Source organism: Pholcus phalangioides, unplaced genomic scaffold (assembly GCF_987345545.1).
Source record: "Pholcus phalangioides strain wild (caught in Gottingen) unplaced genomic scaffold, Ppha-v1.0 ptg000039l_1, whole genome shotgun sequence".
Taxonomy (NCBI): domain Eukaryota; kingdom Metazoa; phylum Arthropoda; class Arachnida; order Araneae; family Pholcidae; genus Pholcus; species Pholcus phalangioides.
Genome location: NW_028301625.1, coordinates 16,793,423 through 16,818,137, shown reverse-complemented (window position 1 = coordinate 16,818,137; position 24,715 = coordinate 16,793,423). Strand labels below are relative to the sequence as shown.

General features: G+C 32.9%; 1 protein-coding gene across 1 annotated transcript in view; it reads right to left on the bottom strand.

Moving 5' to 3' along the window:
- Rme-8 (receptor mediated endocytosis 8) overlaps nt 1-24,715 on the bottom strand; it is a 328,909-nt gene that overhangs the window by 225,097 nt on the left and 79,097 nt on the right. Inside the window, exons 17-20 of the mRNA XM_089253740.1 lie at nt 15,291-15,347; nt 11,024-11,221; nt 6,349-6,444; nt 3,819-3,932 (exon numbers count right to left, since the gene is read on the bottom strand). Coding sequence (XP_089109866.1) covers nt 3,819-3,932; nt 6,349-6,444; nt 11,024-11,221; nt 15,291-15,347 — 465 coding nt within the window. The remainder of the gene's footprint in view (nt 1-3,818; nt 3,933-6,348; nt 6,445-11,023; nt 11,222-15,290; nt 15,348-24,715) is intronic.

The window sequence follows — 24,715 nt, the reverse complement described above, 5'->3', positions numbered from 1 at the left end:
TCCCATTCTGCAAGCAAATTGGAGTTGGATGAGTACAGTGTCGTTAATTTTCTATTTTTAAGTATTTTTTCCCTCTTTGCCACATAAAATTCCGTTGCTTCAGGAATATTCATGTAAATTTTCAAGTCATTCTGACAATGGGTCTTCTTTTACATTGTTTTAAATACTAACTTCAGTTATAATCACCCGGTACATCGTAAATCACCGCTAATTAATTGGCATTATTTAAGCTTCATTAAATACATTATATTCACCTAATTTTTACCACAGTTTTTGAAAATAGCTTCCTAATTAAGTGTACAGAAAGTAACTGAAGAAAACACTTTTAAATTATGTGGTTAATAATAACATTAAGAATTTTCAAACATAAAGTAATTCATTAGGCAAAAAAATAATTAAATTGCAAAAGTTGGTTTTTGTTGAAATGTTAGAAATATTTATAGATTAATTAATATGGGAATTGTGTTAATTACATTAATAAACATTTTATTTTAATTAGTATAAGTTTGAATGATTTTTCAGAAATGTTATTGTTTTTAATGTTAATGCTACTTAAACCAAAAAAAACTTTTTTTTTAAATTGGATTTTTACCAACCCTGTTCTGAAGGTATTCTTTTTCAGTGTCTGTGAAAGAAATTTTAATTTTTTTTCATGTTGGGGTAACAGATGAGACTGTTTTAATCAGTCCTGCACTGTGAAATTGAGTTTTCTTCAGATAGTATGAAGATACAAAAGATAAAAAGATTTATCTGTATAGGAAAAAGGAAAATACTCCACTTAAAAGGAACAAAAAATCAGCAATACTGGCATGCTCTGATTATAATCAGCAAGAGCAACACTACGAGTTATATAGCAGGACTAGATCTCAAAATTCACATTAATTGGGCAAGGGACTGATGACAAAGGACCAATGAAATATCATTAATGTTTATCAATTATAACAAAACAGTGTAAACTTAGTGAAACTAATGCAGAAATGAAGGATTCTTTCTTGCGATTGAATCACTTGATCACAACTCTCAAAGATGCCTATCATTCAATCAACTTTTGAATTTATAAACTTATCCATCATGATCAAACAGCCCAAAATCATTCCAGTATGCACTAAAACACCACAGTCAAATCACTTCACACAAGTGGATACAGTTGGGAAAAAACATAAAATTCACTTGAGTGGATCATCCACTTACCCAGTCACTCCCAAAACACAGTGAAACTGTTTCGTTAAATTTATTTGCTATGAACTTTATGACAAAATGTTAATATCCTTACAAAATATGTTTTAAATGTTGTCACACATCGTCTTAGAAGCTGTTTAATGAAAAATATATATTACAGTGAGACCTTGATTATTTTTAAGCTTTCATTAATAGAGTTCCAAGATATTTTTCATGAACTAATTAAAAAAATTTGGTACCTTAGAATAACGAGAAAAAACACTCTACATAATGACCAAGGCACAGATATTGATGAAATTTGCAATTTTATGCTATTTTTCACCAGTTAGAACTTTTTTTTTGGAATTTTTGCAATATTTCTTCATTTTCTAAATTTTTTGACAATGGAAAAAATTAAAAAATTACATAAATATTGATTGCATTGGGCACTTATGAAAAAATATGTTTGAATTTATTGGAAAATGTTTTTTTTCGTTTTATAACCATAGGCATACATAGGATTTTCTGGGGAATTAATTTTTCAATTTTTGCTGCAGAAAAAAAACTTATTTCCCCCTTCCTCCAGTCATGGTCCCCACATCTAGCAACAGGGCCCTCCTATCAGATTTTTCACAGGCCTCTCAATAATTTCTTCTGAAAAACTATAGAATAGTCTCAGGCCCCAAGTTCAAGCTTTGTCAGCCCTACCCTTGTAGGGGCCACAACGCCAGTGTTCCTAACCGATTCATGAATTATCATCATTTATTAGAAAATTTGTTTATTTTTCAAAAAAATCCAAATAAGAGAGAAAAAAAAAGTTGAGCAAAAATTTACATATGAATTTTTGATGCTGTCAAAACTTTTTTTTTCTCGAAATAGGCAGAGGTAGACTTGGAAGTCTGAGGAGGGGGCACAGTCATTATTGCTGAGGGGCACAATGATAATAAAGTCAATTCATATATACACATATACATCAGATCAGTCGACTTTACCTTAGACGTTAAGGGGCCAATGCCCTGTATCTCCGCCCATGTTTTTTGACATTCGAACACAACCGGTTTTTCAAGAAAACTGTTGTTATTTTGATGGCATTTTTTTTCTAATTTTTAGAGCATGTTTTCAAGTTTTAAGGAATTTTTTTAAGTGATTTACCAAGATTTTTTTAAAGTAACAGCATCCGGACCTTGATAACGACACATAGGTTCACAAAACGAACAGCCTATATCAAGAGCTCTACACATTGTGAAGGTATAAACTAGACTAGTATCAACAGAAATGAGCGATATCTCATATATGTAATATAGGATCCTATACCCTTTCCAAACGTCTCCTCCATCCTTGCAAGTACAACACGACTTTCTATAGAGAAAAATTACTAACCCAACTCGATCTGTAATAAATTGTTGTATGGTGATATGACTTTCAAACAGAGCACAACTCAAGTCTATCACCATCTATGGGCGATTTACTACCTATTGAGTTGTGCCGGAAATGTAACTGTGTGTACCTAACAGTCTGAGTGCATATGTAATGTTGTGTTTGATTTTTCAAAGTGCAGCCATCTATATTTCAGAAGGGAAGTGAGTGATGTGTTATGATTGAATTACATTTGTACTGTTTGTAGATCTGTTGCTCTCTGTGGCGAGACTTTTTAATGGGAGATTGGCTCGCATTTGCACCTCGAAAATGGGAACCACAGAAAACCAACTTCAGCCAACCAACACTATGGCAACAGTGGGGTTCGAACCCGGGTCTTCGCAATGAGAGTCCGTCACTATGATCACTCAACCACCATAGCAGCCATGGTGATATGATTGGAGTTTATATGCCGTGAAAAGAAAGTGAATGCAAAGCACCTTTCCACAGTGAAATATAACTTACACATACAATGTTTAACAGTTATTTTCTTTCATTCCACAAACAATTTGCAGAAATTTATTTACTTTCACATGTTTATGGAGTAATTCTTGCGAATTCAAATTGTTAGTTATAAGATCATGTATATAAATTATAAATACTTTGATTTTAATTCAGTGAACTGATTACATAACATGTATTTTAATAATTTTCTCTTTTCATCAATTGATCCCTGCATAGCATCTCCTTAAATGTCTCAAGCCTGTAGCACAAATTTTGGAAAATACTGTATTTGCATGGATGCATCCAAGAATTTAAAGCCCATATTTAAATTTTTTCACTAATTTGTTCATACCAAATTTTATGCTATTGATCTTTAAATTCAAATATTACAAGTAAAATTTTTATCATGAAAAAAATCAAGTTCGACTTTTAAAAATCGTATTTTCACAAGTATGGATGTTTTTTCCCAATCTTTGTCAACTTAAACTTGTTCCAGACTCTCCCACGAAGCTGGGCTGGAAAAGATCTCGGCAACTAAGTCCAGTGGCAAAGTTCTGGCGTTCATTCATTCATGTCAGTTTAAACTGTTTTCTATGCATTTTTATGAGTTTGTAGAAAATTTGTTCCAACATATTGAAAAAATGCATAAGAGCACGAATTTCATAAAAATGACATATTTTCTGTACCATAACTAAAACATATAAAATATTCAAAAACATTACCAAAGTGAAAAAAACACCAATTTCAATAATCTTAATAAGAATGTTACAGCTATTTGAACATAAGGTATTCTATATTACTTCTTTCTTTGGTAAACCCATTTTTGCTCTCCAGTGTTCAAAAATTGTTTCAAAATGTTTTTCCAATGTCTGCCAAGAATAAGGTATATTTTTCATATTCTTGCGAGCCATATCCTAAAATAAAAATAGTTTTTTTAAATTCTGAATTTGGTTATGCTCATGAAAATCATTTAAAAAATGTCCAATAGACAAAAAACACACAACTTCTTCTTTACAATAAAATTCAAATTTAGCACATTTTAAACTTAGGTGGTCATGAATATATTACTATTTTAATTCTTATGCAATTGCTTTTGCTATTGTACAAAACTCAAATGCTGACAATATAAGGCCTTTTGTGCGTCATTCACCTACTCCTTACACTAACTCAACAGAACGTATTTGGCGCCATCACATCCCCCTTTCAAAAAATATACAGTACATTCTTTATAACCTAACTCATGAATACCATAGTGTGCCAGGTACTGTATTTATTAATTCTAATTGCTCAGGACACTAGTTTGACATGAGCTTTAGAATATTTATTATGAGGAATATTTTTGATTGGGAGTCTATGACAATTTTTCATCTTAGAAGAACAATATACAACCACAGACAATTTGAAGTAACTTTTGAAAAGCAGGTCTTTCACATGCTGAATGAATTAATGAACTTCAGAAAAATTAAAAAAAAATTATTTATAGTAATAATATAATACGAAGATGAAATCAGGAAAGAAAATTCAACTGTCTCTGCAGGGAACAAAAACTCATGTTCTCGCACATGCTAGATGAGCATGTCAGACCACTATGCTAGCTAGTGGGATTGCTATGGGATATAGGCTTTCATACAGAGCTTTCTGAAAGTGTTTCTTATTTGTATGAAGATATTGCTTGATGCAACAGTATCTGCTTGGCTATCTTGAACACATGGATTCAGGCCATCTTATGAACATGCCTATCAAGGTCAAACAATATTCATGTCTCTCAGGAAAAATTAATCATCTCAGTTAAAATAATGCTGGTATTGATAAAAAATCCAACTGTGTTTGGAAATCTGAAAATTGGTTATTGTGGGCCAACATTCATCACTATTAGAAAAAGAGCAGCTCACCTCAGCAATGCAGTGAGCCATACTTGACTGATCTATTTTTTAATGGCGATTCTAATCAGTGATGACAGCGACAGGGTGCTACGGTTGCTTGAACACCCACAGTATTTGTATCACGGGGCCGAACGACCCAAGAATTACTTCAGAAATCTAAGCCCCCCCGCCCCCACAAATTAGTTGAGCAACCACGGGCAGGACTGTAACTAGGGGGGGCAGCAAAATTAAGGGGCAGCAGTTTTAGGTGGGAACAAAGCACATCATTACAAAATTATGTAATTTTAAAAAGACCAATTCTGCTTAGGTAATACTTGAATGGCACTAATTCAAAGTGTTTGCTACCAACATATTCAACATATGTGGTATGTCAAAATAGAAATTTAATGGGAATGTTTTGATGAAACAAATGTATAAAACTGGATGCATGTGAGAAAATGTCTTTATTTGCCTTCAAGTACCTGACACAATAGACATTTGACAATGTCCATAAAGCTTATAAAAACTGCATAGAAAGTCTAAAATACATAAAAATAAAGCAGATGTAAATTTGATATGAGGAAATATTTTAGATACAAAAGAAAAATTGAAATGTCACTTGGAGGGGAAAACCTTGCTAATCAGAAAAAGGCAAGTTTTGACAATGCCATGCCAATTCAAGCCCTTTTCATCAAAACAACATTGTTACTATAGGTAAAGTGACTATTCATCAGTCTGCTACACTGATACTTTAGACCAGCGGTTCTCAACTTTTTTTGCCTTGTGGAGCCCTTTCTGGTTTATAATTTCTATGGCGGAGTCCTGTGGGCCTACTTTTAATTTATTCATCAAAGTTACTTATTTATTTATGTTATTTAAAATATTTATAACTTTTTTTTTCAAATTTACTGGGTTTTTTTACTTTCCTTGAGCGGCCGCGGAGCCCCTGGGGAGTGGTTGAGAACCACTGCCTTAGACAAACAACTCCTTGGTTCATTAAAGTCCTTCATTGCTTAACTGTAAAACAGAGCTCTCAAATATCATACTTACCTAAAATTGACATATAAAAGCAAAAATTGTGAAATGAGCCTAAAATTACATTCAGAGCAGAAGTAAAACATATTTACATGATGAAAAAGAACTTAATACAAATTCAAAGACTACAAAAGGCAAATAGCCCAACAAGATGGCTGGAAAACGATGCCCATAAAAAATATGGATGTCAAATACAGTTGACGCTTGTTATAACAACCCCTATCATTCCGCGGAAAACAGACGTTATATTGGAAGGAAAACATATAGCACAATCGTTATGTGAAAACATTTAGGATTTTTCCTACCAGTCATTGTAATGGAATGGTCCCTATAACATACGGTCATTATAACGAGCATCGACTGTATAACTAAAATAGAGCAACCCAATATGATAAGTTTGATGACAGTTCAATGATTAGTACTATGCACCTACTTGAGCAATCTGTAAATTATCTCTGATGTTGATGTAATCTCTGGACTTTTCTGGGACTGTTTCTTGGGAATCTAGTAAAATCAGCAGCGCGTTGGGCTGAAACCAAAACAAGATGCATGTCACTTCTGTAAACCAAAATAAAAACTCTAAAAGAAATAGGATGACCTCTAACCCCTACTTCAGCATAAAAAAATTTAAAAGCTGCCATATTAATTTATGAGATTTTTCATGGTCATCTTAACATTGATACTTCTGGTATTTTATCTGTACCATCTCATTTTTCAAACGTATTTATTCATAACAGAAACCCTCTACAGGAAAACTTTTAATTATGAGTAACTTTGTTCACGAGTGTTCCACAAGGTGAGCAAAATTTTAAAATAAATTATGACTTCATAAATGAACTATGTCTCGCAGTATGAGAAAAAATTTCATAAAGCTTTGATTCAATGAGCCAGTGATGCAAGTAATATCCCAAGTTGTCGCCTGACGTCAATAAAAACGTTTTTTAGAAGTCATAAAATGTCTCAAACATGACGTGATAAAATGGTCATTATGTCCATTCTGGAAACGTCAAAAATGACATAAAAAAATTACCATTTGCAAATAATTCAACTTTCAGAAGATAGATGGAGCTATTCAAAGAGACAGAAAAAAAAAGTATGACTTTCTGGCGCAGGTCGGACTCGAACCAAGTCGGTTTGCGGTTTGTCCCTACGTATCTCACACCATGCCTTTACCGATCGTGCTTTCGTAACAGTAACCATCTGGTGTTATTTAATGAAGATTAAAAGTATTGATTAGTTATATTACAATTACCGTTTAATCTCTTGCTGAGTTTAGCCAATGGCAGTTATGTTTTCGTTTCCTTTTATTTTTTTATCCTTGAAAAATATAGCAATATAATTATAAATATAATTATTTGCATTATTTATAATTATCGGAAAAAAAAGATTTTAAAAAATTCATTTTTTTAGTTCAATGTACACGTCAAAGAATTTGTTGCATCTTTTTCAATTTTGTTGACAGATTTCACAGATCCTCTGATCTTCTGTAAAAAACATGATATGGATGCAATTATAATTTAAATAACGTGTTGATAAATTTACATGAAAAATCACTCATTGAAAAATTTTGGATTTCCATTTAAAACAAAATCGCTATTAAAAGTACTTCATCTATCTTGTGACAACCAGTAACGAATAGGCCTAGGGTAATTTTGAAACACCCTCTGAAGGTTCATTAACAAACATTTTGGATAATTTTGATATTTTCGTCCGGAACAGAATTTTTCAGTTGGAAAGAAATTCGTGATTTTCATGACGCAAAATCATTTATGCCATGAAAAAATCATGTCATTTCATGACCTTCATGGCTAATAAGGTCATGAAATGACCTGATATTTCATTAAGGTTATCAAGAATCACGTTATTTCCTGACCTTTATTGTTCATGGTCATTAAATGACTTTGAAATGACGTGTTTTTTTTTGACTAACGTCATTCAGAGAAAACGACCAAATTTTCACATCATATGTGACGTCAGGTGACTAACTGCAAGACAAAAATATCTTAACACGTTTAGTAGCTGGAGACAAACATTTTTTGGGATTCCTTTCATCCCTTTTATTTTTGAAAGACTAAATTAAAAATATATATTGTATGCATATATACATACATTAATAAAAACCTTAAATATTTTGAGGGCACATCGATAGACTTGGGATCCTTTCCAAGCCTTGTGGACCTATATCATTCACAGCACAAGCTCATTAACCCTTAGGCTGGCATTACAGTATAAACGTTTTGTAAAAGCTCTTTGATAAAATTTGAAAAATGCAATCAATAAGCGCATTGGTTACATTTGAGTGAATGTAACCAAGACGCTTATTGGTTGAAATTTTATAAAAGAAATTTTATCAACCTTTTATAGTGTATTCCCAGCCTTAGACTACCGGCAAATTTCTATACCTTTCAGTAATAATGGGGTTCAATGGATCCACACTGGCATTTTCTTCAATTTACCCCCAAAACATGTATGAAAATTATTTAAAAAGTATAATAAATCGAATCACAGTGAGATTCATTTATTAAAAAAATAGGTTTATACTGTTAGAAACTAGTTCTGAAGTCCATTTCAATTATTTTTTCCAATATACATTGCAATACTCTCATAACATATGTGAGCATTACATGCAACAGGTTTTTGTCTTGCGGCTCTTGTATATGGACATCTTCTACATCTGGCTTTCTTCTCATGTGGCTCATCGTCTTGGCTGATGGATGGACAGTCTTTTAAAACTGTCCATCGTTTTCCAAGTGAAATCAGAAATCTTCTTTGTTTCCGACATTCACATTTGTGGTACCTTCTTGAAATGATAGTCAAACAATATATGTATTGACACCACTCGCATTGACTACATTGTGAGAGTACCATTGGTCATAATTTTTGTCTTTCTATTATTACTATAGCATCGGGTTGTTTCATCCATGGATACCACGGATAGATAATCTACACCAGATTTTCTGTTGGTATGAAGTAAAAGACTAAATTTGGCTTTTCTCTGGTGTTGAATTATCCACCTAGGGTTGACTATGCATTGTGTTGAGAAGTGAACATTTCATTTTCCTTTGACAGTTGACCATTTGAATTCAAACACACTATCATTGAATCTTCCAAAATAGGAATCCAAAAAGACTACTGTTTACTGTCCTGTGCAATGTGTACATTAATCTATTTTTATGAAAACAATTGGAAGTTCCACACATTTTTTGATGGGTCTAACATAATTGAGTTGCTGTTGCTCTAATTTACGAACTGGATATAAGCTAGTGAAGAAATTATCAGTGGTACTATTTCTACCTGCATGCTCTGTCAGTGTCCAGAACTACTCTTACATCTTAATCAGTTTCCCTTCCTTGTTGTGATCTTTTTCCAGTGAATATCTGCGTGTAACACACATTGCTTGTTGTACTATAGCAAGTAACCCAGAATTTTATACCACATTTCCGTGGTGTAGTGAGTATATGCTGCCTAAAAGAACAACACCCTTTGAATGTAATTAACTGCTTTTTGACCGTTACGTTATTGTTGAAATTTCTTGTTTTTTTTCATTAGAAAGACGGTCACATGCCAATATCTCCAAAAGAGAACAAAGTTCCTTTCTTACTCTCAACCATTTTAAAAACCTTGCTTTGAACAAGCCGAATGTACCCTTGTCCACTTAATTATTCGGCTTGCCTCTGTGGAACCAGCAAAATTTGTGCTAAGCAAAAGTGGAAGATGAGGCTTCAAAGGAAAAGAAGATGAAAAACAGTTACCTCTGATGAAAAATCTGACCTTTAATTGTTTTTTCATAAAATCCCTATAGGGGTGCAATAGACCCCATTGATATTTAAAGCTACAAGTTTGAATAAGTAAGTCTTAATTGAAAAAAGGATGAATGCCCATCAAAAAAAAAAAAAAAACAAGTCAGTGAAGCTTGGCTCTCAGAAATGCACAATTTACTCACAAATTAAGATTGATTACTTAATTAACCATCGGTAGTCTAGTCCAAGAGTTAAAGACTCTCTCACCCTTTTGTTGTGTGTAAAAGCAAGCAAGGATCACCCCAAAATAGTGAAGCCTTTGCTCTTCTGCATCATTTTGAAAATACATGAGCCTGACACGGGGGTACAACAAAAAAATGGCAACATGACTGCAGGAAAAAATTGCTAACACAGGTTTTCCCCCATCGAGGGTTTAGCAATAAATTGTAGGTCCCAGTCTAATTAGCCCTCGTGTACAGAAAATTACATTGGTGCTACAAAAATGATCAAATACCTTCAACATATAATAATTAAAAGTACAATACCACAAAACAATGTAATTAGCTAGCATCTTATGCAATGGCTAGCATAAGATGGATGGTAGTGGAATGAATTATTTGAGTTAACATTATTCAATTCAAATCAATTTTCTTCAACAATGGAAAAAAATTGTGAATCTGGCATTCTATATCAAACTAGCAGTAATACCTGGCACAACCCAGACTTTCTTCATACACTGGGAACATTAACAAAGTGACAAACCATTTTTTTGGGGAAAAAAAGTAGACATTCCAAAAGTTATTCTTGCTGGACAATTTCTTCACATTATCAGGCATTTGCCCCAAGTTGGGACCTCTTTGGTACACATACAAAGTTTAACAAAAATTGGTATGAAATTGTAGATTTGTATAGAGAACACACACACACAGAAAATCAATTTTATATATATGTATGTCTAGTTTTTCGTTCCATCTATAAATGAAATTTTGAACTTTCTTTTATTTATCAAAAAGAACTCTAGGCCATGATAGTTTTGAGTTATCTTCAAAAAAAAAGGTGCAAACCACATGTTTTTTATGTCAATTGGTTGATTTATTATTAATTTGATATTTATTCTCGGCTCAATATTTATTCTCTGGAGATGCTGTCTTTGCACGACGTCATTTTGTACTTAATAGATAAATTTCAAAGAAATCCATGAACAAAAGAAGTAATTCTAAGAAAAAACTAGATTACTGTAATTTTTAAAGATTTGTGGTAGTTCCATATATGGTAGAAATCTGCTAAAACTATTGAATTCTGTAGTAGTTGGCAAGTATGGTGCAGCACAAGAAGTCATTTTCACTTGATTAAAGGTTAAAAACTTACCAATATTCTGTGCAATAATCCCATGGCAATAGGGTGACCAGAAACCCACAATGCCACAAGGTGGCGAGAAAGTTGTTGCAATGCTAGAAGGCGACTATCTGTAGTTTGAGTAAACATAGCAATGTGTAAATGACGAGGCAAGGCACCTTCAGCAAGAGACAGTTCTTGCATTTTGGAAGCTACAGTTGGATCACCTTCCTAAAAATAGGATTCCAATTTTAAAATATACAATAAATTGAAAATCCCCAAAAAAAAATAATAAATAAAATAACTCAAATGGATTATTAACCCATTTGTAGAAGTGTACATACAGTGGAGCCTCCGGTAACAGACTTGCGTGGGATTGAAAATTTTGGTTACAAATACAAAATTTATGCCACAACAGGCAATTGTGAAACAAAACGGTCAGAATGAAAATAATATATGAATTTTTTTTGTAGAGATAATATACAGGGTGGATACTATTGACCATCCAATATTTACATGTGATTCCATGTCAAAAACTATTGCATATATATATGAGGGGGGGCATATTTATAAAGGGGCAACTGCTCCCTTATAAATATGCCCCTGTATAAAACAGTTTGAAAATATGACCAAGTTCTGTGCGAATCGCGAAGGCTGGAGTACATTATGGAGTCATCATAATCAGTCTTATAAAAACAAAGTAAATTTATTAACATTTCAGCTTGATAATTAATTAATGGCAGTCTCAAAAATTTGAAAAATCTTCATTTGCAACATGTAGAGTTAAATATGAAAATGTAACTCAATGAATAATCAATAGAAAAACTTTGAAACTACTAATTCAATTGCAATTTTATTCGTCACATCAACAAACGTACATTGCACAAAACAAAGAAAATCCATCCAAGGGATCGTTGTCGATCCATACTGGTGGGCACAATTATTGAGTTAATTTTGAAACACGAAAAGTAAATAGTAATAAACTAATCATAATTTTAAAAAAATAAACAAAATAAAAAATGCAAGACAAAGAAATCATCTATGAATATGACATATATACACACACTTATATACAGACACCAAAAAATTTTAAATTGATTTAAATTAAGTGACTTGTTTTATTCATAAAAATGAAATAAATTATGAATGAAGCAAATAATTAGTATTAAATAACGGCAACAATGGAAGGTGAGATCCAAAAATTTTTAAGTGATGGGGTAGTGTATTTTTTTTTTGGAGGACTCAGTTCAAATAAGGGGAAAAAAATATTGAATATTAAAAATAGCTTTCAATGTCATTTATGGAGAACAAATATTGTTTGAAACATTTTTTAATACAAATAATGAAGTACAGTAGAGAATATAAGATGGCAGATTGTTGTAAAATTTCGGAGCAAGTAATGTGAAATGATTTCTCTCTACTGTTTTATGAATAAGTGGTATATATAATGTATTGCTAAATCTACTCAATGTTTTTGGAGTATTGACAGGTAGGTCTAGTTGATTTTTATTTAGAGGGATCATCGACTATCAAAATATAGATAATGGAACAGTAGTATATATTTAGGTGGGGGAAAAGTTTGCATGTGTGAGTGGAGGAGAGAGATTAATCATTACTAAGTGCTCTATTTATTTTTATTTTTTTGTATTTGAATAACGGGTTATAAAGTACTTATGTAATCGCTTCCCCACACAGTTAGGCCATATAATAGATGAGAATGAATAACGGCATAATACCATGCCAATAGGGAAGGTTGATTTACATATTGCTTAAGGTAACAGAATTTGTATAGGATGTATCGAAGTTTTGATTGCGTTTTATGTGTGTTATTTTGAATATTTCAATGTATGAAATAATTAGAATGATTCATAGTTTCTGATTGAATCATTATTATTGCACTGTTCCCACAACTCACCTTCATCAAGACACCATTTTTACATCCTTCATTGTGTAGCAGTTACTATAAAATTTTAAAATTGTTAAAAATATTACCCTGTTTCATAGACCACCATCTGATTTAATTCGAAAGACAGGGTAAGACAAAACATTCATGTAGTAAACACTATGCATTCACCTACCTTCAAAAGATTTCACTTAACCCTTAAAGTAGCAATCCAGAGATGTCTCGTCAAACTTTATCTGCTTTTATTTTGATCACCAAGAAACATTTTGGGTTCACAACACACTTTTATCTCTAAAAGTTATAATGTGGATTAAGAAAATTTTAAAAACCACTTAAAGGGTTAACTGTGATGGACAGAAAATTACCACATTTTGGCAAAAAATATTGATTTTGGGAAAACAATTTTTCAAATAGGTCCCACTCGGCTAACACTTTACAAATCTGGTGATAAATTTGCTAATATAATGAACAAAGGTAACACATAATAACAAGGCTATACCATCACACTACATGGACGGAAAAATTGCAGTTTTTCTGCACATGTAAAGTACCAATAGTGAAAGAAAGCCAAATTTAACTTCTATAACAGGATTTAATATTTCAGTTCATTTTTAAGAAGTGGGAACCCTCTGCTGTGGGAGAAATTTATTTTTGTTGAATGTTTGATGCCGAACTGAACATTACAAAACTGACGTGTCACAAAAATTTAAACAATAATACTCCGTAAATATTCGTTTCATCCTAAAACGGAAACAACTATGTTAGTTTTAACAAGGAATCATGCGTGTAATTATTGGGCGGTTGATAGTATTCCCCCTATATATATATATATATATATATATATATATATATATATACATAATAAGTGTCTATGTCCATGGAACCAACATACATTCATTCATTAGACCGACAAAAGCTCAGCTCTACCACAAGAAGTAACCAAAATGCAGCAACACAGCAACTCAAAGTCAAAAACTAATAACAAACAGCTATGCACTTATACAGGGTATCGCACCCTGCTAATAACAAAATATGGTTGTCATCATCCAAATGCGAAGAGCTTTTTTTTAAATTTCTTCCCCCATGTGCATATCACCTTTATTTTTAGATGTGTCTAGTGGTGAAATTTATGATCATCACAGGTCAAGACCTTTTTTACATATTAAATTGAATTAAATCGAAACTAAATTTATAATGATCAAAAATTTTACAAATATGATTAAGCTCTGGAACCCTTATTATTATACAAACTTGTCTTGTGGAAACAGTGGTTTTTCCGTGAGAAAAAAATAACAATAAACAGAAAACAGTGACTATTTGAGAAACCTAATTTTTATTGCTTTACTTGCAGTCAGGACATTTGACTTGAATGGGCTATTGAAAAAACTTTCCATTTAAGAACCCAATGATTATGATCCAAGATGTTTGATTAAAAGCAAATACTGTCAAATTTAGGAGATAAAATTATTAGGGCCAAGGCAAATGCCCCCTGCTTATCAATGCGAGAAGCAGACCTGGTTTGTACATCCACCATGGAAGAGAGTGTAAATAAGGATTTTTTTTGTATTTTCACTTTCCTTAGTTCAAGTTATGATTTTTTGATAACAAAATAAGGATATATAATGACTATTCATTTTAAACCAGCAAGAATGCATAAGTATAATATTTTTCTAACTATATTCTGTGATAACTGTTGCAGCCAGCTGTTTAAATGTGGCTCTCGTTTATCCATGATCCTCTTCCCCACCATTACCCTGGATTATTCAAGTTCTACTGTACACAGAAAAGATACAAAAAATTTGGAACAAAAACAAGGTAGGATATTACATGTAGTTATTTACACAACAGAATTTGTCTTGAAGATCCTTAACTACTTAGCCAATCATCCTGTATTGGGATAATTTGTCAAATTAAATTGAGCTTCTTAATTGGATCTTTTGATTAGAAAAAAATAAACATTACGCATATCACAAGCACCCAAAGACAAAAAAAAAAAATTCGAATTTTATATGGGAAATGATAAGAAAATCTCAACTAAGAAAGCTGTGCTAAGCAGAAGCAATTTCATTCCTACAACAGAAATGCTCTTAAAGCCAAATGAATAGTTGCATACTTATTTTTGATTAGGAAAGAAAGACTAAAATATAATATACAATACAGCAGAAAAATTTGAAATGCAATAACATATTCATATAAATGTTTTGCATACTGAACTAGTCAAACTTTGGTATAGTGTAGGTAATTTTAAATGTCAACCAAAATGCTCATTATCTCAGAGTTTCCCACAACCCTTGTGGAGGAAGTAGCAAATTGGCTACTAAGTGAGTTGTCATTATACCAAGGTCTGACTTCATACGAAAATGTCTTTTCCACAGAAAAATGAACAAAAAAACTTACTTCAATTATTGCTTTCATTACTAAACCTGCACCTTTCACAATAGCTAATGATGGATGCTGCATTGGAAAAAAAAAAAAAATCAATATGATACAGAAATAAATTTTTAAATTGTTTTGATCCCAAAAACTTATCTCTATTGTTTTGTTGTACCAAAAACACAATCCAAGTAACACATTGGCTGTATGAACACAAAAAACCATTAACCCCTTTACGTACAGGCACTTAGCAAAAAATTGAATGATGTATAGTTGTAATAACAGCAGACATGCCAACATTGGCTTAAAGCTCGTCAGTAGTGATGAATGTTCAGCTTTGCCATGGGGGGGGGGGGGGGTGTACCTCACAAGGACAACATAATAATAGTACAATAAAAAAAAAATCACTCAAAATTAAATCTTTTCGAAATTTAATTGAAAGTTCATTAAATGCAGCACCTCATTAGCACTGAAACCGAGCAGTCTCAGGCAACACTTTCTATAGCAGAAAGCCTCGGCACAAAATTCGTGACGTTACCGAAGTCATACATTTCACCTAGTCATTGAATTATACTGCAAAAAAAATAAAGATTTCACATACTTCGGAATGCTATATCCAATGGCTGCAGGTGAAATGGACGACTTCAGTGACATCAAAGCTTCACGCAGGCTTTCTGCTATAGATAGTGTTGGCTCAGGCCACATGAGCCCCCTCCCAAACCAACTTTCAGAGATTGCAGAGTCCCGTAATAATTTATGAATATTCAATGCAATCCCAACATGCATATGCCCTTGTGGGTCATATATATACGGATGACTTGCAACCCTAGAGAGCCCTCCCCGTTTTTTTTTGTATCATGGCTCTTACAGCACCTATGACAAAACATTCTTTCTAACACAAGTTGCACGGTCTCGACCATGCACTATGCAAATAAAGCCTGGTTCCGACCAGCAGTGCCGAACTACTCAAAAACCTGTTTTTAGTCCACACCTGGGGCGGTTTCGACGGAAAACAGGTTTTTGTGCATTTAGGCATCAAGTAGAGTGGCAGGTTTAGACACAGCTTTACAGATTGTCTTCCGCTCACAGACAAAACAGATCAACTCAGAGTCTGTCATCTCTCGAACTCTCACATGCCTATACGAATTCATAATTATGGTAAAGATCGCTGCACAATTTGGAAATAATAAAAATAAGTAAAACACTGCAAGAAACTCTAAGACCTGATTTTTTAAACTGATTTCCGTAGTAATGAAAGTATTTCCCATAGCTCTGTAGTTTAATGTGGCTGGCCATAGAAACTACAGACAATCCGTAGCAGTTGGAAACTCTGTAACAGTGACAGATCTCAGAAGTTAAGAGCAACAATTTTCAATGTTTACAAAAAATAATCTGAGAGAAACTTCTTTACAGTGCTGTTTATGATGGGAGAAAAGGGAAATTTTGTAACCAGCTCTGTGCACAAGCAGCATTTTTGCTCTGTTTGTACAGAGGAAGACAGAGTAGACAGAACTCACTGCGATTCGAATGAAAGTATTTTATTTCTTGCAATGGGTTTGTGTTTGTGAATTTTTTAAATAATCACAATTTTAATTAATAACATTAAATACTTTTATTTTATTATGCAAACTGCAATTTTTCTTAGGAAAGGAATGGAGAATTGATGTTTTTGCTTGTGGAATAAGGAATTTGTTTAAATTTTACAACTGATCAAGCACAATTTGAAATTCATAAATTTAAAAGTATTTTGCAATCACATAACAAGTTCAATAGTAATCAAAAGCATTAAGCAAGGGTCGTAAACACTACTTGCACTACTTCATCACACACCAATACAGGCCATATTGTTATACCACAATTTACTGCCATTAACGAGTTTGAAATGAAGCTGTCATCTATCGGTGGTCGCCTCAAGCTCATTTAGGGAAAATATATTTTTCTATATTCTTCCCCCGTTTCGAATTTAGGAACTGACAGCAACCTTCACAGTGGTAGACAAGCAACTTATCACCATGCTATTCAGGCACAAGGAACGTGAACAATCAAGTAAGGAAAATTTATCAACTCTGGAAAATATGCACTTTAAGTATAATCTCAGAATTGTGTGTGGGCCCTGAACAGCCTGCTATTATATTTTACACTTTCCAAAGGTGACAAAATCATTTCATCGTGAAAAATTTGATTTTTTATACTATAATTATCCTTTTAAAATTGTAAACTAAGAGATCAATATGCATCAATTCCTTGGAAAGAGTGACCGACCTTCCCCCCAACATACAATTTTATTTTCAGACACTACAAACAACAATCTCTGCAATATTTTATGTTCAAACATAATACGCAACCAAAACATAGCATTTATATGCACAACACCTGAGAGGTCTCATTCTCATTGATTAAGTTTTTCCAAAGAAAAAACAAAATTGTGTGGTAAAACCATTTTTCATTGAAGCATGTTAGAGGCTATTCAAATATTGCATAAGCATCAATTGGTAGGGGGGAGTTGCATTTGCTCACTTTTTATGACAAAGCAAGGGGATTGGTTTGAATGATTATTTCAGACAGCTGAAGTTGGTTTTCGGTGGTTCCCAACTTCAAGGCACGAATGCGAGTTTATCTCCCCTTTAAAAAGTCTCACCACAGAGAACAACAGACCTACAAACAGTACAAGTGTAATTCAATAATAACACATCACTCACTTCACTTCTGAAATATAGATGGCAGCACTGAAAAATCAAACACAACACTAGAAGCGCACTCAGACTGTTAGGTACACACACAGTTGCACTCCCGGCACAACTCACTAGGTAGTAAATTGCCCATAGATGATGGTAGACCTGAGTTGTACTCAGTTTGAAAGAAAGATTATTTCTGAAATTTTGCGTAAAAATGGGAAATAATTATATTGATAACAAAATTAAATTTTACTGAGCAGAGATGCCAATGACACATCAAGTACTTGGAACGTTGGAAAAGGACATATAAAAATAAGGTTCACACATCAAAAGTAGAGAAAAAACCCAAGGTTTCTGGAATATAAAGACCCTCCCCAACCTTTTCCATTTTTTTTTCCTCCTTCTACTGTCTTTCAAGATCGTGCGACCTTGAAAAAGTTCTTTCACAACTTTGAAGTACAAATGAAGCATTTTACTGTACCGTATTATACTGATATACACGTGGGCTGATGAAGAATAAGATGACAGATATCTGGTTGCATTCCTAAATGAGGGGCCATATACCAAATTTTTAAATTTCAGCATTCCCCTGTGGGTTTTCCCCCTCCAGTTATATACAGTAAATTACGATACTTTTGCGGCTATTTACCAGCATTCAAAGACAGCGTTTATACCAGGGTTGTAAAAACCCTGGTTTTTTGGGCAAAATGGGGAAAATTGAATTTCCTATTTCTGCAACCTCAAAATATCTAATTTGTACACGTATGTATATCCTTTATGTGTACATCTTACATTATGTCTAAATATACATTTTTAGTGCACGTTAAACTACATATTTGATTAATAAAATTGACCATACAACAAGGGAATAATTGTAACACACCCACTTCTGCATAATTGTATCTGAAACTTGAGTTGCATGCAGAACTGCAGCAAGAAAATTGTTTGTGGTAAAATAAATGATTTGGATAATGAAAATTCTGAGAAATCAGGAAGGTGCCTGAATTTTTTTTTCTCCAAATTTATTAACCTCGCAGAAAATGTATCCAAAAGTGTCTTGATCCATCAAAAATAAAACCTTTGGCTATGTAACTAGAACAATAAAGGTTTTTTTTTTAAACAGAATCCAAACTTTCAGTCACGTGCTAACGTCAAGCTAAAGTCACATGCTTCTTTTTTTCTTGAATTCCTCACATTGAAGAATATCCATGCTTCATTAAATAAAATTCAGAGATATTTTTGAAATAGTAGTAATAATTAATTAAAAAATGATTTGGTTTAGAGGAGGAGATAGCAGTCATTCTGAGGACTCATTAATCTGGAGGTGTTTTCCACTTGTCCAAATTAGCCATTTTTGGGAACTTAAAACTACAGAATAACTTGAATTATCATTAAATACAAATGTCAATAACATTATTGTATATTAATATCACTTTATATAAGACAACCTGTCATGTATAGCAAAAGACCTACAGAATGTCTTCATCTGGCTGACGATTTTAACAGGCCAATTTTTGGGGTTGGGCTTATATTTAATCTTGAAAAATCAAGCTAAGGCTTATTTTCTGGTTAGGATTTATTTTCGAAGAAAAACTATACTTCTTGTTCTGTTTCACTTGAAGGTGTTTGTTACCAATATGTTAAATTCAAGAATCCCACAGTTATTTTCTTCTCGTTATGAGCTTATGTTATTTTTGTCTCTTGATATTTCAGTTGTGAAAGTCAGATGTACCTGTATAAAACTTATAAAAAGTAATGCAAACATGTAAATATTTTTTGAATGAAAATTCAGTTTACATACATTGGTTAATTCTTCACAGAGGCTTCAATTTATTTATAAGATTTGTGTGTGTGTGAAAAATTATTGTATTATAAATTAGCAATAATTTCTTTGGATACATTTATAATATATATGTTATGTAAAATATATATATATATATATATATATATATATATATAATATAAAAAAAGTGTGTGTGTGATTCCAAGAAATTATCACATTTTTGCTCCCAAAAAAAATCTTTTGAAAATACTTCAAAATATGCATATTCTAAACACTGCATTATGCATAAATTTTTGGAATACATAAACTAACCTAAACATAAAATTTTAACCTGAAAGCAACACATTTTCTTTGAAAACAAACAATTCTCCCCCAAAAAAAATTAATTTTCGCCAAAAAATCCAACTGGAGAAAATGGGTATCTACTCGGGGAGCAAATTTGACAATCCTGTCTATACTGTGTAAATCTACCTTGTTCCTACAAGATTGCGAATGCACATTTTTTGAAAAATCGTGAAGGATTAGAATCCTTCAAATTGGACTGGAATCGTTCAAACTGTAAAACATTTTTAGAGATCGCTGAGGAAAAAACCGAATCTGTGAAAGACTACCTTGAATATCCAGTTTAGTTATCTAGCTGCTATGCGGTAGTCACAGTTTCGCATTGCAAAAATCACCTGCAACCTTTTAGGACCCATGTCTCCTAGTTTATGGAGGATGCATATAAAACTCTGCTTGAATTGAAAATGAACATAGCAGGCTATGCTGCTGCAACTGCTCAAGAAGCCTTTTGTTCAACTCTAGAACATGCTATACAATGCTTTGAACATAGAAAAAATGCTGTTATTAAATTAAGTTTTATATTTCCAATTTGTATTTCTTTTTCATATGACACTTAACCTAATTTTCAAAATTTGATGTATTATTTTTTTATTCCAGTTTTCTTCTTTCTAATGTTCCATAAAACATACAGTAAAACCTTGATAAGTCATCACACACGTTATCAAAAAATTATTTCAAATTAAGCGGAGTCATGACTTAAGCAAAATGCCACCATGTTCAATGTGCAATATTGTGAAAATCATAGAAATGCAAAATAATATAACATTTATTAAAATATGAATTTTTTAAAACTAAAATATTAACAAAATTTATGGATTACAAAAAAAAAACCAAATTTTAACTTTAAGCTTTTGGTATTTAACTCTTATTACAGTAGAACATCGATTATCCGAACAACTCCGTCAAATGAACACCTTTACAACTTAACTCACTTTTGGGTCTAGGTCAATTCGTCGCACTCAACTTGTCGCGGGACAATTCGTCGCGGAACAAATTTGTCGCAGGCTCATTTCGTCGCGGTACAAATTTGTCGCAGGCTCATTTCGTCGCGGTACAAATTTGTCGCAGGCTCATTTCGTCGCGGTACAAATTTGTCGCAGGCTTATTTCGTCGCAGTACAAATTTGTCGCAAGCTCATTTCATCACGACAAATTTGAATTGCTTTAAAATTCATATGTTTGTTGTGATCTTATAAATAGGGTAGTTGCTTTAGGCGTAAAAAATGGAACTAATTTTTTTTCTCATTTATTGGAAATGTTCCCCCTGCCCATCTGTTTTAATTTTTAACAAATGAAGGAAAGTATTCATTGAAGTCATTAAATTTTTAAAATTTAATTTTTACCATATGAGTCGCATCTCTGTCGGGATTTCCATTTCTCGCAGTGAGGGGTGTTGAACAGCTCACCCAAATAAAAAATTGAGATCAAATAAATTTTTAAATTTTAATTTCCACCGTATAGGCCGCATTTCCCACTTTTTTTCGGGATTTGAGTCCCTTATAAACGGAATGGATGGCGATTTTCAGCCCCCCCCCCCAGCTCCTCAATGTTTCCTTCATGTCGGCACCTTTGACTGGCCAAGCATGCCGGAAGTGTTTGGAACTAGTGGGTTCTTGTCTTGATCTTGAAGTAGGAAATTTTGATTTCTGAATCATTTCTCTGGGTGCTCATACCCATTCCATAAAGTACCCTGGGCACCAACAGCATCTCTGTCTCTGACACCACTGCAAATGTCAATCGATTTTTGATTTTTTTTCAACTCTAAAGTAACAACTCTCGAGCAAAAAGAATGAAATCAGACTTTTAATTAGATCATTATTCTTCATGTACATGACACTCGAAATTAAAATTACAATATCAATTACATTTAAAAACTTAACTGCATATAAAACTTTAATTATATTTGAAAATTCGGTTATAAAAATTTGAAATGTTAAATAATTGATTTTTGCTGTGATAAAATTTCAATATCATGTGGAAAAATTTCGGTTTGTATGATATTCCCCAAATTACAGTGAGCCTATCTTTAACGGTAAATTTCTATCTGCCCCATTACAGTATCTCCATAAGAACCTGAAATATTTAATTAATTAATAATTCAATTAAATTAATATTTAATTTTCACCGTATAAGCCGCACTTCTCGCTTTGGTTGGGATTTCTCACAGCGAAGGGAGTTGGGCGCAGATCAAGGATGGAAATGTACAGTGCTTATGAATGACGATTCGATGAAGTTTTCATAATGCCCACAGGATGAGCACCGATAAAGGCAATGTAATCACCAATAAGAAAGATGACTATGGGTCAGTCACATAGATACAATATAACCATTAATCTTATGTTTATAATCAGTCGCATATCTTTGGCTGGCTTGTTTGAATATTTTCACATAGTTTTCATTAGCGTCTAAGCTTTTGATACAAGGCTGGTTGTGCTTGGTCTACGGCTCCAGTCAACGATTAGTAAAAATTTCTTCTTACAATACAAGTGAATTAACATTAACAGACAATGTAAGATTATTATATTCAGAGGTATATTTCCTAGGTGGGGAGGGGGTATGCGGGCTTTATCCCAAAATGACAAGTTCAAGTGAAAGGGCGTGACCAAAATTAAGTAATTGGTGATCAAGAACATGAATTAGAAAGGAAGAAGGAAGGCAAGGTTTGAATAGCCCACAGGTGGGAAAACTATAAATCCGCCTCTGATTATAGCCTACATTTATTAGGATAATTTTAATTTTAAAAACAATTCGTATCGTACATATAAACACTCCACAATATCTAAACCTTTATTTATTTTCAGTGCTTTGAGAGTATCATTTTATTTACACTTATATACGTGAATATCGCAGTAAAAACCCGATGATGATTTATAGAATAATATGTGATGGTATTTTGAACTACCATAATTTTTTCCTTTTGTTTTAAAGATACGTAGAAGATATCAATTTACTGCAATTTAAATTGAATTCAAACAATTTAATTTTAAAAAGTACTACATTACTTTTTGTCATCCGTATAACCTGTATCTCTCTTTAAGATACAACAAAAAACTCAAATAAAGAAAATTTATAATAGTCTAATTCATTTTGAATTGCATTAAAAGTTTCTATAATTTCGGAACATGAATTATGGGGGAAAAAACTTTTAAACACACACAACGAATTTGTATCGCGACGAATTGACACTGCGACAAATTTGTATTGCGACGAATTGACACTGCGACAAATTTGTATTGCGACGAATTGGAGGTGCGACAAATTTGTACCGCGACGAATTGGAGGTGCGACAAATTTGTACCGCGACGAATTGATACTGCGACAAACTTGTACCGCTACGAATTTGTACCGCGACAAATTGACCGGCTACGTCGCTTACGCTCACTTTTAGTTTCCTATAGTCAATGATGCTCAACACAGTTGGTATTTTCTTGGAACTTGAGAATCCTCTAATCTCCCAACTCAATAGCTTCGTTCTATTGTACAATAATCCACTTCGAAACAATCATACATACCGTACCTGTGAGCTATAGATGTAAACAATGGCGGATCCAGATACAGTGGATGTAGTTATAAACGATTGTCACACAAACAAATGAGTGAATAGGAGCAGAGATTCAGCTGTCATCTTTTTTTCTCGTCTACGAATTCATCTTAATTTTGTGAGTGTGCCTTAATGAAAGGGAGGCGAGGGTCTTCTTGACAACAAAACAGTTCTTATCACGATTTTGTCTGGAGTGAGAGTATCTTTCTTAGCTTGTTTAAAAAAAAAAACCCAGATATTTTTCAATCTTTCTTTAGCTTCAATAATGTCAACACTTTTCGTCTTTCTCAAGTGCAGAATGGCAACAAAACTAAAACATGTTGTTTTAAACATCTGGAAAAAAGTGGAAATTGTGAAAGCGGGTGATGGTGGAAACTTGCAGCTGAATACGGAGTAGGTGTAGCAACCATCAGTGATTTAAAAAAAATTGTGATAAAATAGAAAATTTTGCAGCCAAGTTTGAAAACAGCAGATAGACTAAAATCTTGTGAAGTTTTAGGAAAGCATGCCCATATTTTCACGGTTTTAAAGCAACCACTGAAGACGATCAAAATCTACCAGATTCAAAAGAATGATTAGATATGCTTCAGGAACTCCCTGTATTCTAGTCCTGTCGTGAAGAGAATGTGTCTCAGCAATTGAAAATTGATAGTAATGATCCGGGATATCATTTTTTTGGATGACGGAGAAATAATTACGAAAGTGAACGAGAGTTGATCAGGATGACTGTGAAAGTGATGAAGATGAACCAACGGCAGATGTAATAATGCACAGTGAGGCAGAACAGTGTTTCACAAAATGTCTAATGTGGTTAGAACCTTAGAATCGCAGCCTAACGCTGACCTGCTTCAATTTTTAATGTTGAAACTATTACGGGATGAAACTGCAAAATGTCGTATAAGCAAGTTGAAGCATTTAAAGATAAATTAATTTTTTTGAATGGTTGGCATTATTTATCATGTGCGTATGTATTTGTTTCATCATTTTATATTTTCCTTTAAAATTTTTCTTTTGTGATATTCTAAAAAGTAAATGAAAAAAAGCAGTATAAGTTGGTTAAATTTAATTATTTTAAGGTTTTTTGTTGCTGAATTTCAATTTATTCCTTT